Below are 14,780 nucleotides of genomic sequence, written 5' to 3'. Positions count from 1 at the left end.
TCGTCGTTGGTCGTAGCCACTGCCGAGCATGCATGGTTCCGCCTTCCAAAGAGGAGGAAGGGGGAGTCCTCGGGGAACTTGTGCCGATAGTCCCGGCACACCTGTGCGAAGGCACACTGCATGGCGAACTGAAGGCCTTGCTCGAAGGTGGGGTAGCGGCTGATGAAGGTGATATCCGGCGTTGTTGGCGCGATCTCACGCCTGCGGATCTTCGCCTCGATCTCCCACCGTGGCTGCCATCCTTTGGCTCCCACAGTGCCAAAATATTCTACACTTCCTAAGGATTCCAAAAAGGTGTGTATCACTAAATTTGGCCAAACAGATTTAAAGTTATGATCATTTGAAGTTACAGGGGCCTATCTGCAAAAGTGCCATTTAATTAATCGGGGGATTAAAATTATATTTTTATTTTATAAAAAAAAGATGCCACGTGTCGTGCTCCTATTTGTCGGTACCGGTTCGGTTAAGTGAATAAGCAAGATCTAATCTACACCGTTGATCAAAGATCGGACAGACGAGGGGCTAGGGTTTGACCGGGCGGCGGCGGCGGTCACCGGAGACGGAGGGGATGGCGGCGCGGGGTGCTCCGGCGATGCGGGCGGCTCGGGGAAGTCACGGGGAGACGCGGCGCGGCACGGCGAGGTCGATGGCGCCGTCGGCGCGGCGCGGGGCGATCGGACGCCTCGCCTAGGACGAAGCGAGCTCGGCGGCGCGGGTGGCGGACTCCGGCGAGGTTCGGTGTCGACGTGGGCGGTGCTGCAGTGCACGAAAATGACGATGGAGCGCGTCACGGGGTGCGCGCGAGAGAGAGGAGAAGAATGGGGCAAGCAGCTTTGAGGTTTACTCACGGAGCTCGTCGGCATGACGCGAAGACGGCGACAGCGCGGGCGCGGTTCTGGCGAAGAATCGGGGCGGCCTGGCGACGCGATTGGCTTGGGGAAGCAAGGGGGAAGAACAGAGGAGGGCATGGGCTATTTATGGACGCGCTCGGGCTCGAGGACTAAGGGACGGAGCGAGGGGAATCCGGCGGTGAGCGCGCGGCGGCGAAGAAGGAAGGCGCGCGGCGGACGCGGGGCTTTCCTTCCGGGGAAGAAGCCCCCTGACAGGTGGGCTCCACCTGTCAGCGGGTGCGGGCGCGCGCGTGCGGGCGCTGGGCTGGCTGGGCCGCGGGCACGCGCGAGGAGTTGGGCCAGTTCGGCCTAATTCGGCCGGGCCGGTCCGTTTGCTCCTTTTTTTTTTCTTTTACCCTTTTCTTTTTGTGTTTTTCTTATTCCTTTGATATCTTTTGATTTTGAACTCGAAATTGGTCCAAACGAAATCCAGAAAATTTGAAAAATCATGTCCTACCATGATACAACTTTTGGGAGTAGTTTCTCTTCAAAATAAAATACATAAAAATACATTTTCCTTATAAATGCCTTTAGGGCCATATATCTATTTAAAAAAAAATACTTTTTCAACTCCAATGATTATCCAGAAATTATGGGATAGCTTATATATGCATTAAACCCCTTTTATACACAAAACCTATTGGTTTGAAGATCCAAAGTTCAAATGGGTGTAAATCCTAAAGTTCAAGTTGAAATCAAACTTTTAAAGACTTTTTGAGATTCAAATTTGAATTCAAACATGCAATTATGGCATGATGCTCATGGATGCAATGCTCATGTAAAGGTTTGAAATTTTGGGATGTTACACTCACCCGAGGTAGGAGCATCCTCCTCAGGACGCTTGCGGCCAATGGAGAACACCTAGACGCCCACACCGCTGGCTCCGGTCGACAACTCCACCACTGAGTCGCTCAGAAGCCGAAGCCCTGTCTTGCGAGTGAAAGCCTCAACCTCGTGACTTGAAGGAGGAAGAACTTGGTCCAGTCCAATCTTCCCCTTCATGTGTAGGTCCAAGGTCACCCTTAGGGGGGACCTCGACTCGCCCACGACGGGATCCGCCGAATCCGCCGGGGCATAGTCAAGAGAAGGAGAAGGAGTCGGGGGAGCTTTCCTCTTGCATCCACTCGACGGACGGGGTATCTTGGGGACCGGCACGACAGGCACCGCCAAACCCAACACCGCCGTTCCCACCTTCGCCTTCCCGCAAGAGTCCCGTAACTTGGACCCCACTGCCAACATCGACGGTGTAGCCAAGCGGGAGTAGCGATCGCCCACTCGAAGAAGGCGACCAAGCTTGGGGTCCTGTCACATCTGTGCCATCTTCCCGAAGCACTTCGCGATGATGTTGTGGCATCCCCCCTCGCTGATCTTGGTCTCGTAGTCGCGGTGCTCCGGTCCGCCATATGGACCTATCAGCTGCGCGGCCCACAATGCCGCCCTCTCCTCGGAAAACGTCGCTGAAAAAGACAAGCCAAAATTGTTAAGTACCTTCACAAGGGAAAACAATCAAGGCACGAAGGGAAGAGGAGTGCCATTTATGTGCGGTGACGAGCTGTGGAGGACGGAAAGATCGAGAGATCCCAATCTCGAACCTTGGACAGCTCCTCATCATGAAGCGCCCCGCCATCACCATCTCCTCCATGAGGTCACGAAAGCTCCTCTTGGCGGACACCTCCTTGATCTTGGCCACCTTCCAAAGGTCGGCCGACCGAGGATCGCCGGGGTGAGACACCTCCCTGAGGCCACCGACCCCAGCGTGCCGAGGGAGATCACCCATGTGCGGAAGACGGGTCTTCGAGGCCCGAAGGAGAAACCACTGGGACTCTCACTTAACGAACAACCTCTCCGCGCTCTTCCCGGCATGAGCAGGAAGTCGTCCCAAAGCCGGAACGAAGCCTCAGGTTCACCGAACCAAAGGCGCTCAGAGCAAAGCCGTCCGGGGTGAGCAACTCCCTCACCTCCACGGTGAAGTAGAACAGCAGAAGCTTCATCGAAGGCTCCTTGTGAAGTGCCGTCTCACACAGCCACCTGAAAACATTCAACCTCACGATCGTCGACGGGTGAAGCTGGGCCAACTTGATGCTGTACGTCTCCAGGAACTCCAGCAAGAAGGGGTGAACAGGCACACACAGGCCGGCGTGGAACAAAGCCGAGAATGCCACGATGCATCCCGGACGCCGCCGTTGGTCGAGCCTCACCTCCTCGCCATCGGGCAAGATACCGTCCCCCTTGGGGAAGTATCCCGCCTTCTCCAGCTGGGCAAGATCCTCGGGGCTCATCAACGAAGGGAGAAGGTGGTCGTGTGCCCAACCTCCGCCGTCCACCGGCGCTATCGGAACCAAAGGAGGGCCACCACGAGGGCGGAAGGAGACCTTCTTCTTCCACGACAGTCGGTTCGCTGCAAGCTGCGCCGCAGAAGACCCCCTCAACGGCTCACCAACCGGATGCTCGACATCGGGTCCCGCCATCTCACCTGCAAAAAGATCCGCCAAGAATTAGCGAAATGCGGGAAATATTCCGAGAAGAATTGGCAAAGGGAAGGAAGTCAAGCTCCTCGGGCCGGAGCCTCCCTCCCGCGCCGCCAAAAAAAAAAAAAAGGGGAAGCCTAAAGCTCCTATGGCCGCAGGCACGTCCGCTCTTGAGCCCATCCGCTCCTACGGCCGCAGGCCCACTCGCTCTTCAGCCCGTCAAAAAAAAAAGGAAGGCAGGGCGAGCTGCCACTCTCGCCCGCCAGGCGTTCGATGAAACGCCCGCGCTCGCGCGTGCCTTGCCTGCGCCGTGCCGACCCCGCGCCCGCGCTCTCGCATGCCTCGCCTGCGCTCGCGCCCTCGCTTGCGCGCCATGCTCGCGCCCGCACCTTGCCGCGCGCGCGCATATACCGCGCCACGCACGCGTGCCTGCGCTCCACCGGCCCCGCATCCGCGCTCGTCCGCGCGCCGTGCCTGCACCGCATCCGTGCCACACCGCACTGCGCCGGGCCACGCACGCTGGCCCGCGCCACATCGTACCGCGCGCACGCCCGCACGGCGCCCGCCTCGCCACGCCAGGTTTGCATCGAAGCCATGGCCGCGCGCACAACCGCGCCGCGCCCTCACCTCACAAAGCCAAGGCCACACCCACACGGGACGCGCCCAAGCTCATGCCAGGCCGCGACGCCCTGAGGGCGTTCGGCAGAATGCCCGCAAGGGTCGCCGGTCCTAAAAAGCATCAAAAAACAGAGGCACAAAGCTTCCCCCCACCTTCACAAGAGCAAGAAGGGCGTGGCCGAAGACGAGGATCTCCCGAGAGGACTTGTAGGCACGATCGGCACCTCGCCCCGAGCGGCCTCGAACATGCTCTGCGCCCCCACGAAGGCTCGACGATGGAAAGCTTCCGCAGCGGTTCTTCAACAACCAACACGACCTCCGTCGTCGCTAAGGAGTAGCTAATGCCCCTGCAGAGCTCCCTACTACACCAAGCTCTCGAAGGAATGTCGGACGTCGCCGAGCGCGTCTTCGGCACCGGGGAAACCAAACGAGTATGGTGTGAAGCTTCACAGTGCCCAAGGTCTCCATTTTATAGGCCAGCAAGCTCCTAGGCGTCCAGGTACAAACCAATCCCCCGACGACACATCGCCGTCCTCTCTCCAGTCCAAGGCCGACGAAAATAGCAAGGGGACAAGCTTTCTTTCCAAAAAGAAGGGGAGGAAGGAAAGGGGAGCCCCCCCGCGCGGCCCCGACCGGAGCAGAAGCTCCCCTCATCACCAAGGATGACGCCAGCAAAGGGACAGAGGGCAAAAGGCGGTCGGCTTGACCGCCACCTTTCCCTGGCCGTACCGAGGTTGAAGACGGGTCCCAAGCCGTCCGATCTAGGGCCAAGTGGCGCCCTCAGCCGTCGGATTCACTTACATTAAGACGAACCGGTATCGGGCCCCGCAGGGCCCCTGATTTTTGCAAAAAAGTCCTCCAGGACACCGGATTTCTCGCAGAGAGGTCCCTGGGGTCCCGGTTTTTGCTAAAATACCCCCCGAAACTCGATTTCTCGCAGAGAAATTTGCCGTAGGCATGGAATTTCCCCGCAACGCCTCCAAGGCTCCTATTTTTTACAGGAAAACGACCAAGTATCTCTGTTTCTCACAAGGGAGCCAGCCAGGGAATTAATCAAAGACACCATTGCGAATACAAGAACAGGACTCAAGAGTCTCGCATAAAAGGTTGACCTGAAGGCATTCTCAATGCCTCCGGCTCAAGAGGGCTACTGTTGTAGTAAAATAAAACCCTTATATGGGCCGGGCCATAAATCCTACGTGACGGTGACTAAGTTAACATTTCCCGAACCTAAGTCAAGACGCCCACGTGGCACAGTCAATTCTACGTGGCAAAGGAAGACAAGTCAACAAGTCAAGTCTGTCGTGCCATGGTCAAAGGGTCAAATGAGTTAGAGTAGGGGGCAAGAAAGGTGTGGGGATGAAGCTTTTGGTCCATGGTGGACCATGGACCAACCCTCACTTCTTTCTCACGGTGCACACAAAAGTTATGAACCAAGGAGCTACTTTTACCATTTTGCCCCCACTTTTCTCTCTCCCTCAAGGGTAGCCATGGTCTTTTGTCATGGACCCCTAGGTTATAAATACCCCCCATGAGGGCATGTACCATTCACTCTCACTTGAATAAACTCAAGGGGAGAGGGCTAGAGTGCTCCCTCTAAGGTTCGCTCTCGCGCGCCGCTTTCGACTGAAAGTCGATCGGCCTCGAGGAAGCCTTCTAGGGGACTCTAGTTTCGAGGCTCCAAACTAACCTCGGTTGGCACGGGCTCGAAGGAGAAGGGTTGGGTTAGAGTTCCGAGGGTATCCTAACCTCGATACTTAGAAAGACGCATTCGATCCAAGTACGATGCGGCCTCGACGAATCTCTCGCTAAAATGTGTCTTGGAAAGATCTGCTCGGCCTAAACCCTTGGCTAACAACCCCCTCGAAGCATTTCCTAACATATGATTAAGTCGCATCCGAAGGGTCGACCGAACCTATTTAAAAAAAATATCGACGTGTCAACTTGTCCAAGTGTACGGCAACCATCGTTATAAGGCCGGCGTACACGCGCTACCTTTATACTCGCACTTGTGCCATCGAGCATTGACATCCCTTACTCTAATTGTTTTCGAGAACAACAACAAGAGCTAAGATTTTTGGTTATCTACTTGTGTACCCATTGGCTCCGTTTCTAGCTAGGTTTTGCTGCAGTCCGAAGGGATATGCCAATAGTTATGGTTGCATGTATTCAATTTGAGTGCGCTATAAGTGAGGTTTTCATCCACCACAAGTGGGGACAACGTGACTTATGGCTGCGGGCTGCTTAGTGCAATTTCTTGTCCAGTTGTTATAAGCCACCAGCAGTTTTCTTTTAATTTATGCAGAAGCGGGCTACGTACCTTGCTTAATGTATCTTTTTGATGCAACTTCTTATTCAATAAAAATCCTTTTATAAAAAAATGTTAATACCATGTGTACTTGTTGTACAGACTTTTAGTTTTCTATTTTTCATATGTATTATTTAATTCTTGGTCCTATTGTTGCTTATTTAATAATCTTAAATTTTCAGCAGCTAAAAAGGGTCCATTGATGTTCTTTATTTTTCTGTTTTTTTCCTGAGCATCAATTAGTTACCTCCGAACAAATATACAGTACCACTCTTCTTTAGTCGATCAAATTAGTTGTCATCGGTTTAGACAATGTTTAGACAAATTTTTGCTTAAACCTGTGACAATTAATTTGGATCGGAGAGAGTACTACAGGCTACAAACCACGTACGACTCATGTACTCCCTCCGACCGGTATTACTTGTCTCAAATTTGTCCAAATACGGATGTATCTATGTGTAAGAAGCGTCTAGATACATAATATTTTGACAAGTAATCGGCAGCTCCTGTTTATGAAGTTCCCGCTCCCAGTATATCCCAATATATACAAGTCAACTAACTGCGATGAAATGCGTAAATTCGGAGAGAGAAAATATCAAAATGTGACAGTAACAGGGGTGTGATCGTACAGATGGGGTCACGCTTGTAACTCGCTAGTACTTTTGTTGAAACCGATCTTGTCACTTAATTAACTGCATGAATAATGCCCGACCCTTGTCACTTTGAAGTCACATAGTCGAATGATCAACCTGTGTCGTAGGGTCTCTTTCATGTGCCTTTGACGCCTAAAGAAACTACACAAAAAAGTAACAATTAAGGCCATGGTTTGTTACCCTCTGCACCCATGCATGAAAAGACATGGTTTCCAGAATTCCAGTTCCATGAAAAGCCACGATCTCCCATCATGAAACAGCTTTCAGGGTTCAACTTTTTCTGCAGCGCATCAATGCCAGAAAAATGGCAGAGATCCCAAGCCAGGGGAGACCTCTTGCACTTTCATAATTCAGGCAAATTCGCCTGTGTGTGCAGGTATGAACGAATGGTGCGGCAAGGCAAATTCTTTACTGACCCGTGTAGGAGGCAACTTGCCGCACCTTCTTTTGCCGTGGCAATTGGGCCATAAATTGGTGGCCGCGCATAAATTCCGGCCGGTGACGACCTGCGCACATGGTGGCCGGCCTAACCATGCATGGGCCCTGGAGAAATTTGCCCGGAACTGTGTGAAGCATTCATGGTGGTGCCCGGCCTCCTCCAAAAGATTGAATTTGGGAGTTAAAGGTGGGGGACGAAACGGTAGATTCAGCTTCAACCGTACCCCCACGTCCCCACATGATACATATATTCGTCCCCGTTATCAATGGAAGAAGAATCCATGTGAAATGCACATCAATTGGTCGGTTTGAGTCTTTGAGACGAGATCCATGTGAAATTTAGCGCAACATGAATTGGTTGGTTTGAGTTTGAGATGAACCGTTAAAAGGAATCGAAGTGAGTAGTACTTCCCATGTATACGTACAGTACTACCCTCTGCACCATGTACCATGTATGCACGCTGAATTATGCAGTTATATATGTACCACTAAACGCGTGACACCTACAGACCTACTCTTTCCGGTGAAGGTCAAACCCTGCATCCGTAGTAATGTTACAGCATTTTGGCAGCCAGTAGCCTCTGCATTTCTCCACCGGATCATCATTCATCAGAGCCCTATAAAACCCCATTAACGCAACGCACAGGACCCTTGCGTCTATCACCACCTCTCCTCGAGCCACACCCACACACACTCCTCCTTCACTACACGTTCTAGCTAGATCCCCTTTCCCAAGATGGGCAGCAGCCGTGCAAGCACCACCATGGCCCTGCTCCTGCTAGTTCTAGGAGCAATCGTGAGCGTGTCCCAAGGGCAGCTCCAGGTGGGGTTCTACTCCAGCTCCTGCCCCGGCGCCGAGTCCACGGTGGCCTCCGCCGTCCGGTCCGCCTCGGCCTCCGACTCCACCATCCTCCCCGCGCTCCTCCGCCTCCAGTTCCACGACTGCTTCGTCAGGGTAACAATCTTCTTCACGATGAGATGATCGTCTTTCTAAATTTCTCTAAACTTGGATCATGGTTTATTTTTGCTAGGGGTGTGACGCGTCGGTGCTGATCAAGGGAGGGAACAACAACGCGGAGGTGGACAACGGGAAGCACCAGGGGCTGCGTGGGCTGGACGTGATCGACAGCGCCAAGGCCCAGCTCGAGTCCCAGTGCCCCGGCGTCGTCTCCTGCGCCGACATCGTCGTCCTCGCCGCCCGTGACGCCGTCGCCTTCGTACGAACATACATATGCACATATATGCACTCTGTCTCTTCTTCTTCTTTTTCACCGGCCTGATCGATTTCATTAATATGTTGTTTGCAATGCCTGGTTGCAGACGGGCGGCCCGTCGTTCGACGTGCCGACGGGCCGGCGCGACAGCAAGGTGTCGAACCTGCGCGACGCCGACGTGCTCCCAGACGTCAAGGACTCCGCCCAGGTCCTCCGCTCCAAGTTCGCCGCCGCCGGCCTCGACCACAAGGACCTCGTCCTCCTGAGCGGTAAGCATCATTCGTGCATGCAACTCTCCATGCCGCAATAAAATTGGATGTGTGCATCATTTTCATGCAGAGTTCAGGATACTATCTTTTTTCCAAAAAAAATATATGCAATTCTGTATCTTCCTTCCTGCTCATGTCCTAGCCTCACTGATCATGCGGCGAATGCATGCATGCAGCGGCGCACACGGTGGGCACGACGGCATGCTTCTTCATCCAGGACAGGCTCTACAACACCCCGCTCCCGGGCGGCGGGCGGGGCTCGGACCCATCCATCCCTGACGCCTTCCTCTCCGAGCTCAAGTCCCGGTGTGCGCCGGGGGACTTCAACACGCGCTTGGCATTGGACCGGGGCAGCGAGAGGGTGTTCGACACGTCCATCCTCCGCAACATCCGCAATGGCTACGCCGTGATCGCCTCCGACGCGGCCCTCTACAACGACACGGCCACCGTCGACGTCGTCGACTCCTACTCGGGCCTCCTCAGCGCCGTCTTCGGCCCATATTTCCGGCCCGACTTCGCGGATGCCATGGTCAAGATGGGCAGCATCGGGGTGCTCACGGGGTCCCAGGGGGAGGTCCGGAAGCTCTGCTCCAAGTTTAACTGATGATACCCAGATCGAACGGAAGATTATTCAGACTTCGGAGATCCGCGAAGAATTGTTCATCCTTCATTGCGCTGCCGGATTAATGGTTGGCTAGCTGGAGATAGATCGCTCCAAAAAGCAGACTCTAGCTATATAGCTGGCCCGTGCATATGCATCTCGTGCATGGTTTCATGGGCATGCATTTCGTCCTTGGATTATTTAATTGTGTACATGTGGGAAGAAAAAGAAGAGAGATCGAGGGGGGAGAGTTAGTGTATTCATGTGATTCATGGGAAATGGTTTTAGGATCTGTGCAGTTTCTCTTTTTTGCAGTGGTGATATTCCAAATCGAAGATACTAGTAGTATATTTTTGTTTTTTTATGTTTATATGTACACACACATTATGTGCACTTATGCGGACGTGTTATTATTTTGTTCTTGGGCAATGGTTCCTTTAATTTATTTAACGTCCGAGTGCTGCAACTGTAAATTCAGGAAAGGTCAATATGGTGTGACCATTCGTTGTCGATCTACCTTATATAGTCTTTTTGTTAGATTGTGAACATATGTCGCTTTCTTGTCATTGGTTATTCTGTATCTTACATATTACCTCTGATCCATAAAAAATATCGAGTGGGGACATTTTTTATGGATCGGAAGGAGTCGAAGATAATGTGTGTTATTTATTTGTTTACAAATTAATCTTTATTCGAAATGGGAGTGGAACATAAATCGATCATGGAACTGTAAGGAAGACCGCAGTAAATGCTTTTCTCTCCTGCTTGAGAACAGGCAGCTAAGATCCCTCCTAACATCTTAAAGGGCAGAGGCTTTTTCGGCCAGAGTACAAACACGACGGTGCATAATTCATACTGAAGGAATCAGTTGTGTGTGCAATCCAACTCCAGGCTGAGAGTGCTGAACTCAATTGGATGCGAATGGGTCAATCAAACTCATCATTAAGCCAAAGTGGACTCTCCCCTGTTTACAGAACGGTTTTTGTTTCCATGCCCTCTTCTGTTCGGGTAGTTGGCAGAGCAGGGAAGTAGGTAGCGTTAGCTGGGGTAGTTCTTTTTGGGGAGGACAGGAACTTTTCTTGCATAACCTGCAACTCCAAATTAAAGCTAGTAGTCTAGCACCAGTAGTACTGCATTGATTGAATCCGGCTGTCCCTGGACATGTAATTGCACTGCAGTAATTAAGGTTTTAGTTACTGAACGGTAATTTTGACCGTCCAATAATCAGGAAATGGGCTTGTCGTCAGACTTTGTTTTAAAAAAACCTATGTCCATCGAAATATTACACTGCAGTAATTAAGGTTTTAGTTACCGAAAGGTAATTTTGACCGTCCAATAATCAGGAAATGGGCTCGTCAGACTTTGTTTTTAATAAACCTAAGCCTGAACAAAACCTATGTCCATCGAATTAGCGGAGATAACTCTGTCCACTATGTTCGTAAAATCAGATATGTACTGTATAATACATAATCATCTTGGAAGAAACAAAATCCTACCCAATTAATATGATTGTTATTTTTTGGTTACCATGTTTATCGTCCAGAAAAACAGGACCATGTAACCAAAAACCTGCTAGCAAAATCTACTGCTTTGTTTGTTTTTGCAAGAAGTACATGTGTTCTGTGGGCCTGTCCCAGATCTTTAAAGAAAGATCCAGCTTCTAGATCTGGTGTCTGAAAACAAGTACTTCTGCTAACGGCAGCAGAAAGTCTGAGAGCTTCATGTTCGAGAATGGATGCATGGATGCTGCCAAGAGGTAATAATAAAAATATATGCTTCATGATTTGGAGTGTAGTATATATATGTGTCGGCAGTCGAGAATTAATGGAGGAATAAATGGAACATACGTGCCGAGTTACGCTAACCAAATTGAAGCTGATCAGGCGGCTATTCAATGAATCGAGTAAACGTGCTGTTGAGTTGTGCCACACAGCCATACACTGCGGATAGCCGGATACCGTGGAGTGTACTGGTTATGCATATCACCCTTGTCGTCAAAACTCAAAAACGACAAGCTTTCAAAGGACCAGACAAAGTAAAGACCCCAGCTCGAGAAGAATCAAGAAAATAGGGTTATATACTTATATGGCAGAAAAATAATTATAGCAAATAAATGTTTTTCAACAACAAAACGTAGTCCCTCCATCCCATAATTTTTGTCTCAAATTTGCCGAAATATGGATTTATCTATTCTTAAAAAACGTCTAGATACATGTAATATTTCGACAAGAATTATGCAACGAAGTGAGTACTAAACAACTTACAATTTATTTATCGGTCCAGCAGAACTAGAGAGTAGTATGGCCTAGTGTTGAATGAAGTAGAGATTGGACCTCTATGTCTCCAAGAGGTAGTGCTTAATTAGGCATTAATCGAATCGTTAGTACCACTCATGTACAGTGCTAGTACAACGCATTGTCAAGTGAAATGCAGAAGTGATATGGATAGCAGCTCCCATCAGAAAACGCGGCTGCTTAATAAGCGACGCTGTGGCTGGCCGTCCGCGAACAGCGACATGTCGTAGTACGTGTGGCTCCGTCGACCGGCCGGCCAGTGGGACGATTGGTATATAAGCTGTAAAGCGACGGCCATGTACTTGTTGGGAGCTTCAGAGAAAAGGAAATTTTATCCAGGAGATAGTATACATCGATCGTTGGATGCCATTAATTGGTTGACATCACGTAAAATCAGTAGCCATGGATTTCACAGTGATATGTTTCAGATTTTGTTTTTACCTTGTCGCACTGATATGTTTCAGATTGTTTTTCACCGGCGGTTAACTATTTTATTTGTTGTTTATACCTTGATTTTCTAATAAAAATTCTTCTTGTAGGTTTAATGTTCCTCGACCTTAGTTTTTTTTTAAGAATATGTTCTACTCATTACTGAATAACTTGAGAAAGCTGTTTCAGTTCTCCAAGACGTCAAATAATACGAAACTCATAAAGATAGGGTGTGCGTGCGTGCGTTCATATGGATGAGTGTGTGTGCGTGCTTGTGAGCGTCTGCGTCTGTACCGTGTTAAAAAAAACGAAACAAAGGGAGTACAACCTTTGGAACATTTGATTTGAAAATTACAACTTTTGGAACATGAAAAAAAAAAGAAAACGACGTTTCAGGCGATAGGCCCAAATTTCTCACGCAGGCCCATCAATATCTTGCAGACCATACTGGAAGGCCTGTTAGTAATTGATTGCGACGAGGTAATTGGGCCGAAGCAAACTGTGTCACTCTGCCATGTGTGCTCCTCCGTCCTCTCAAAAAAAAGAGTGCCCCTCCCTCTTTGATGCCGTCGCCGCCTCGCTTCCTTCTAGGCACCTCCAGCCTCCAGGGACCTCCATAGCCAAGCTCCTTCACCGTCGCCGCTGTCTAGCCATCCTGTGTTTCTCTTTCTCCGACGGCACCGCGTGCTCCCTTCTGTGCTTCCCCTCCAATCCTCCATGGGTGAACTCGGCCTAGGGTTTCACATCCTTGCCGCAGCGTTGGACAGTTAAGAGGCAATGGCGACGGACCTCTTCTGTGTCAACCGGCAAATTATATCTTTCGTGTCACGAGGTGAGGATTTGATTCTCCCATTTCTGGTCGACTTATTTTGTCCAATACAAATGTTAATATGCCAATATGCTGGATGGGTAGATACACCAATGATGTATGTTTGTTAAGAGAAAAATAATGGTTTATTCAGTGAGAATCATGTTGTAGACTGAGAGCAAAAAAAAAATGTTTTCTTCTGTTTGGTTGTTCCCTGAATTTTATTACCATATTTAAATGATTTTTCTCTGTTTTGGCAAATGCTTATTCGAATCTGAAGTTGCATTTTTGGTCAATGAGTTTGTTTCTTCGAAAAGGGGGTATACCACTGACTCTACATCGAGTGATTCACAATCATTTTTATTGCAAAGTGAAATAAAAATGTTACAGTTCACGGGTCACAAAGAATAGATAGAAAAATCAACCAGCTCAGGAGTAGTTAGCAACTTTGTTATGAATACAATGCCATTTATAAATATACTAACTGCAACAGTGACTAGTTAAGCATGAGTCCCATTAATGTGAGAAATAAGCCTATTAAGTATTCATTTCTGCAAACTGAGTAAAGATCTGTTGCTAATTGGCTTTGTGCGTGATCTGTTTTGTAGCATGCATTATTTCCTTGCACTTGAGTGAATCCAATGTTCACGAACTTCAGAATGACTCTGCTCTTGCACTGGCTGGTTTTAGAATAGACTAGTGATGAAATGAAATGCTGCTCTGAACCTCGTACGAGTACGAAGCAATCATGTGCCATGTACTCTGCATCTTTCTCAGTCTCTTCTTGCACAGAAAGCAGATGTTTCAGGTTGTTGTTCTTTTCTTCTTGCCATGGTAATGAAGTTAATGATGGTGATGGTTTTTAGGTGATACAGTGATTAGATATGCAATCTCTAAGATGACGTTAGGAAAGAGCAGATGCATATGTCGAGGTTTAAACAATAGCTATGTTGAACCCAAACTAATTAATCGTCATAACTTTGAGCACACATATTGTAACCTGTAGCTTTTGATGTGCATATTCAGGTATATGTATAGGATTTCAATTGTTGCCTTGAGTTCCTTGTCTGGTTCAGTAATTCAAGGTTATTCAAATATCAAAATTATTCTGGGATCACGGTTCCTATCATAATTGTAAGGTATATTCCAATTTTGAATTCTCATCGATTTTGTTTCTTATGGGTGACTGAAATTAGGTGTTGGGAATTTGGGATGCTTTTATACATGAGTTTCATATAGATTTTGTGCAAGTATACTAGTCTGGTGGTGTACAAATGCTCCTGGTCACCAGCTTACCCTGTTTTTAATCCGTTGCTGGACTTGCTATCGATGCAAACAGTGATTTACAACGGAAAATTAATACCTTCCGCTCAATTGTTTTTATTTTTAAAGTAAAAGGAGCACAGCTCCCGGTTTAAAAACAGATTTGTCAGAGGTTCAATACAGAGGAATGTAAATAACAGAATTGAAAGTCTTAAGATCGCGGGAAAGTCAAGTGTTTGAAGTTTTATATAGCTCCCAAGCGGGGCCTAATTGTGCTAGAAAATGTTCCTTAGAGTGACGTAGTGCATGTTCAAACTTCAAACACATCAGCCTTATCCGCAAGAGGAATTCATTTCAGACAAGATAATCACCTTCAATGATAGATGCAATCATTTCAGACAAGATAATCACCTTCAATGATACATACAAGAATGCTTGCTCCTGGGAGAAAGAATGGCAAGGAATATCCTGCACATTCGCAAGATAGATAAATGGAATTTAAGTTATGCTATCCTTGACAAAATCAT

General features: G+C 48.9%; 1 protein-coding gene and 1 long non-coding RNA gene across 2 annotated transcripts; both read left to right on the top strand.

The window, feature by feature from the left end:
• The first annotated feature begins 7,987 nt into the window (after window positions 1-7,987).
• Window positions 7,988-9,932, top strand: LOC100842076 (peroxidase 43). Its single transcript, XM_003577673.3, has 4 exons — window positions 7,988-8,330; window positions 8,407-8,592; window positions 8,696-8,858; window positions 9,035-9,932. Exons 1-4 carry the CDS (start codon window positions 8,112-8,114, stop codon window positions 9,460-9,462), a joined length of 996 nt encoding a protein of 331 aa, XP_003577721.1. The 5' UTR covers window positions 7,988-8,111; the 3' UTR covers window positions 9,463-9,932.
• Window positions 9,933-12,709: 2,777 nt separating this feature from the next.
• On the top strand, window positions 12,710-14,167 carry LOC112268594. Its single transcript, XR_002959898.1, has 2 exons — window positions 12,710-13,014; window positions 13,599-14,167. It is a non-coding gene; the product is annotated as an uncharacterized LOC112268594 (long non-coding RNA).
• The last annotated feature ends 613 nt before the right edge of the window (window positions 14,168-14,780 follow it).

This window comes from Brachypodium distachyon, chromosome 4, assembly GCF_000005505.3.
Source record: "Brachypodium distachyon strain Bd21 chromosome 4, Brachypodium_distachyon_v3.0, whole genome shotgun sequence".
NCBI classification, from domain to species: Eukaryota; Viridiplantae; Streptophyta; class Magnoliopsida; order Poales; family Poaceae; genus Brachypodium; species Brachypodium distachyon.
Note: the sequence above shows the minus strand (reverse complement) of the source record. Positions and strands in the feature narration are given on the sequence as shown.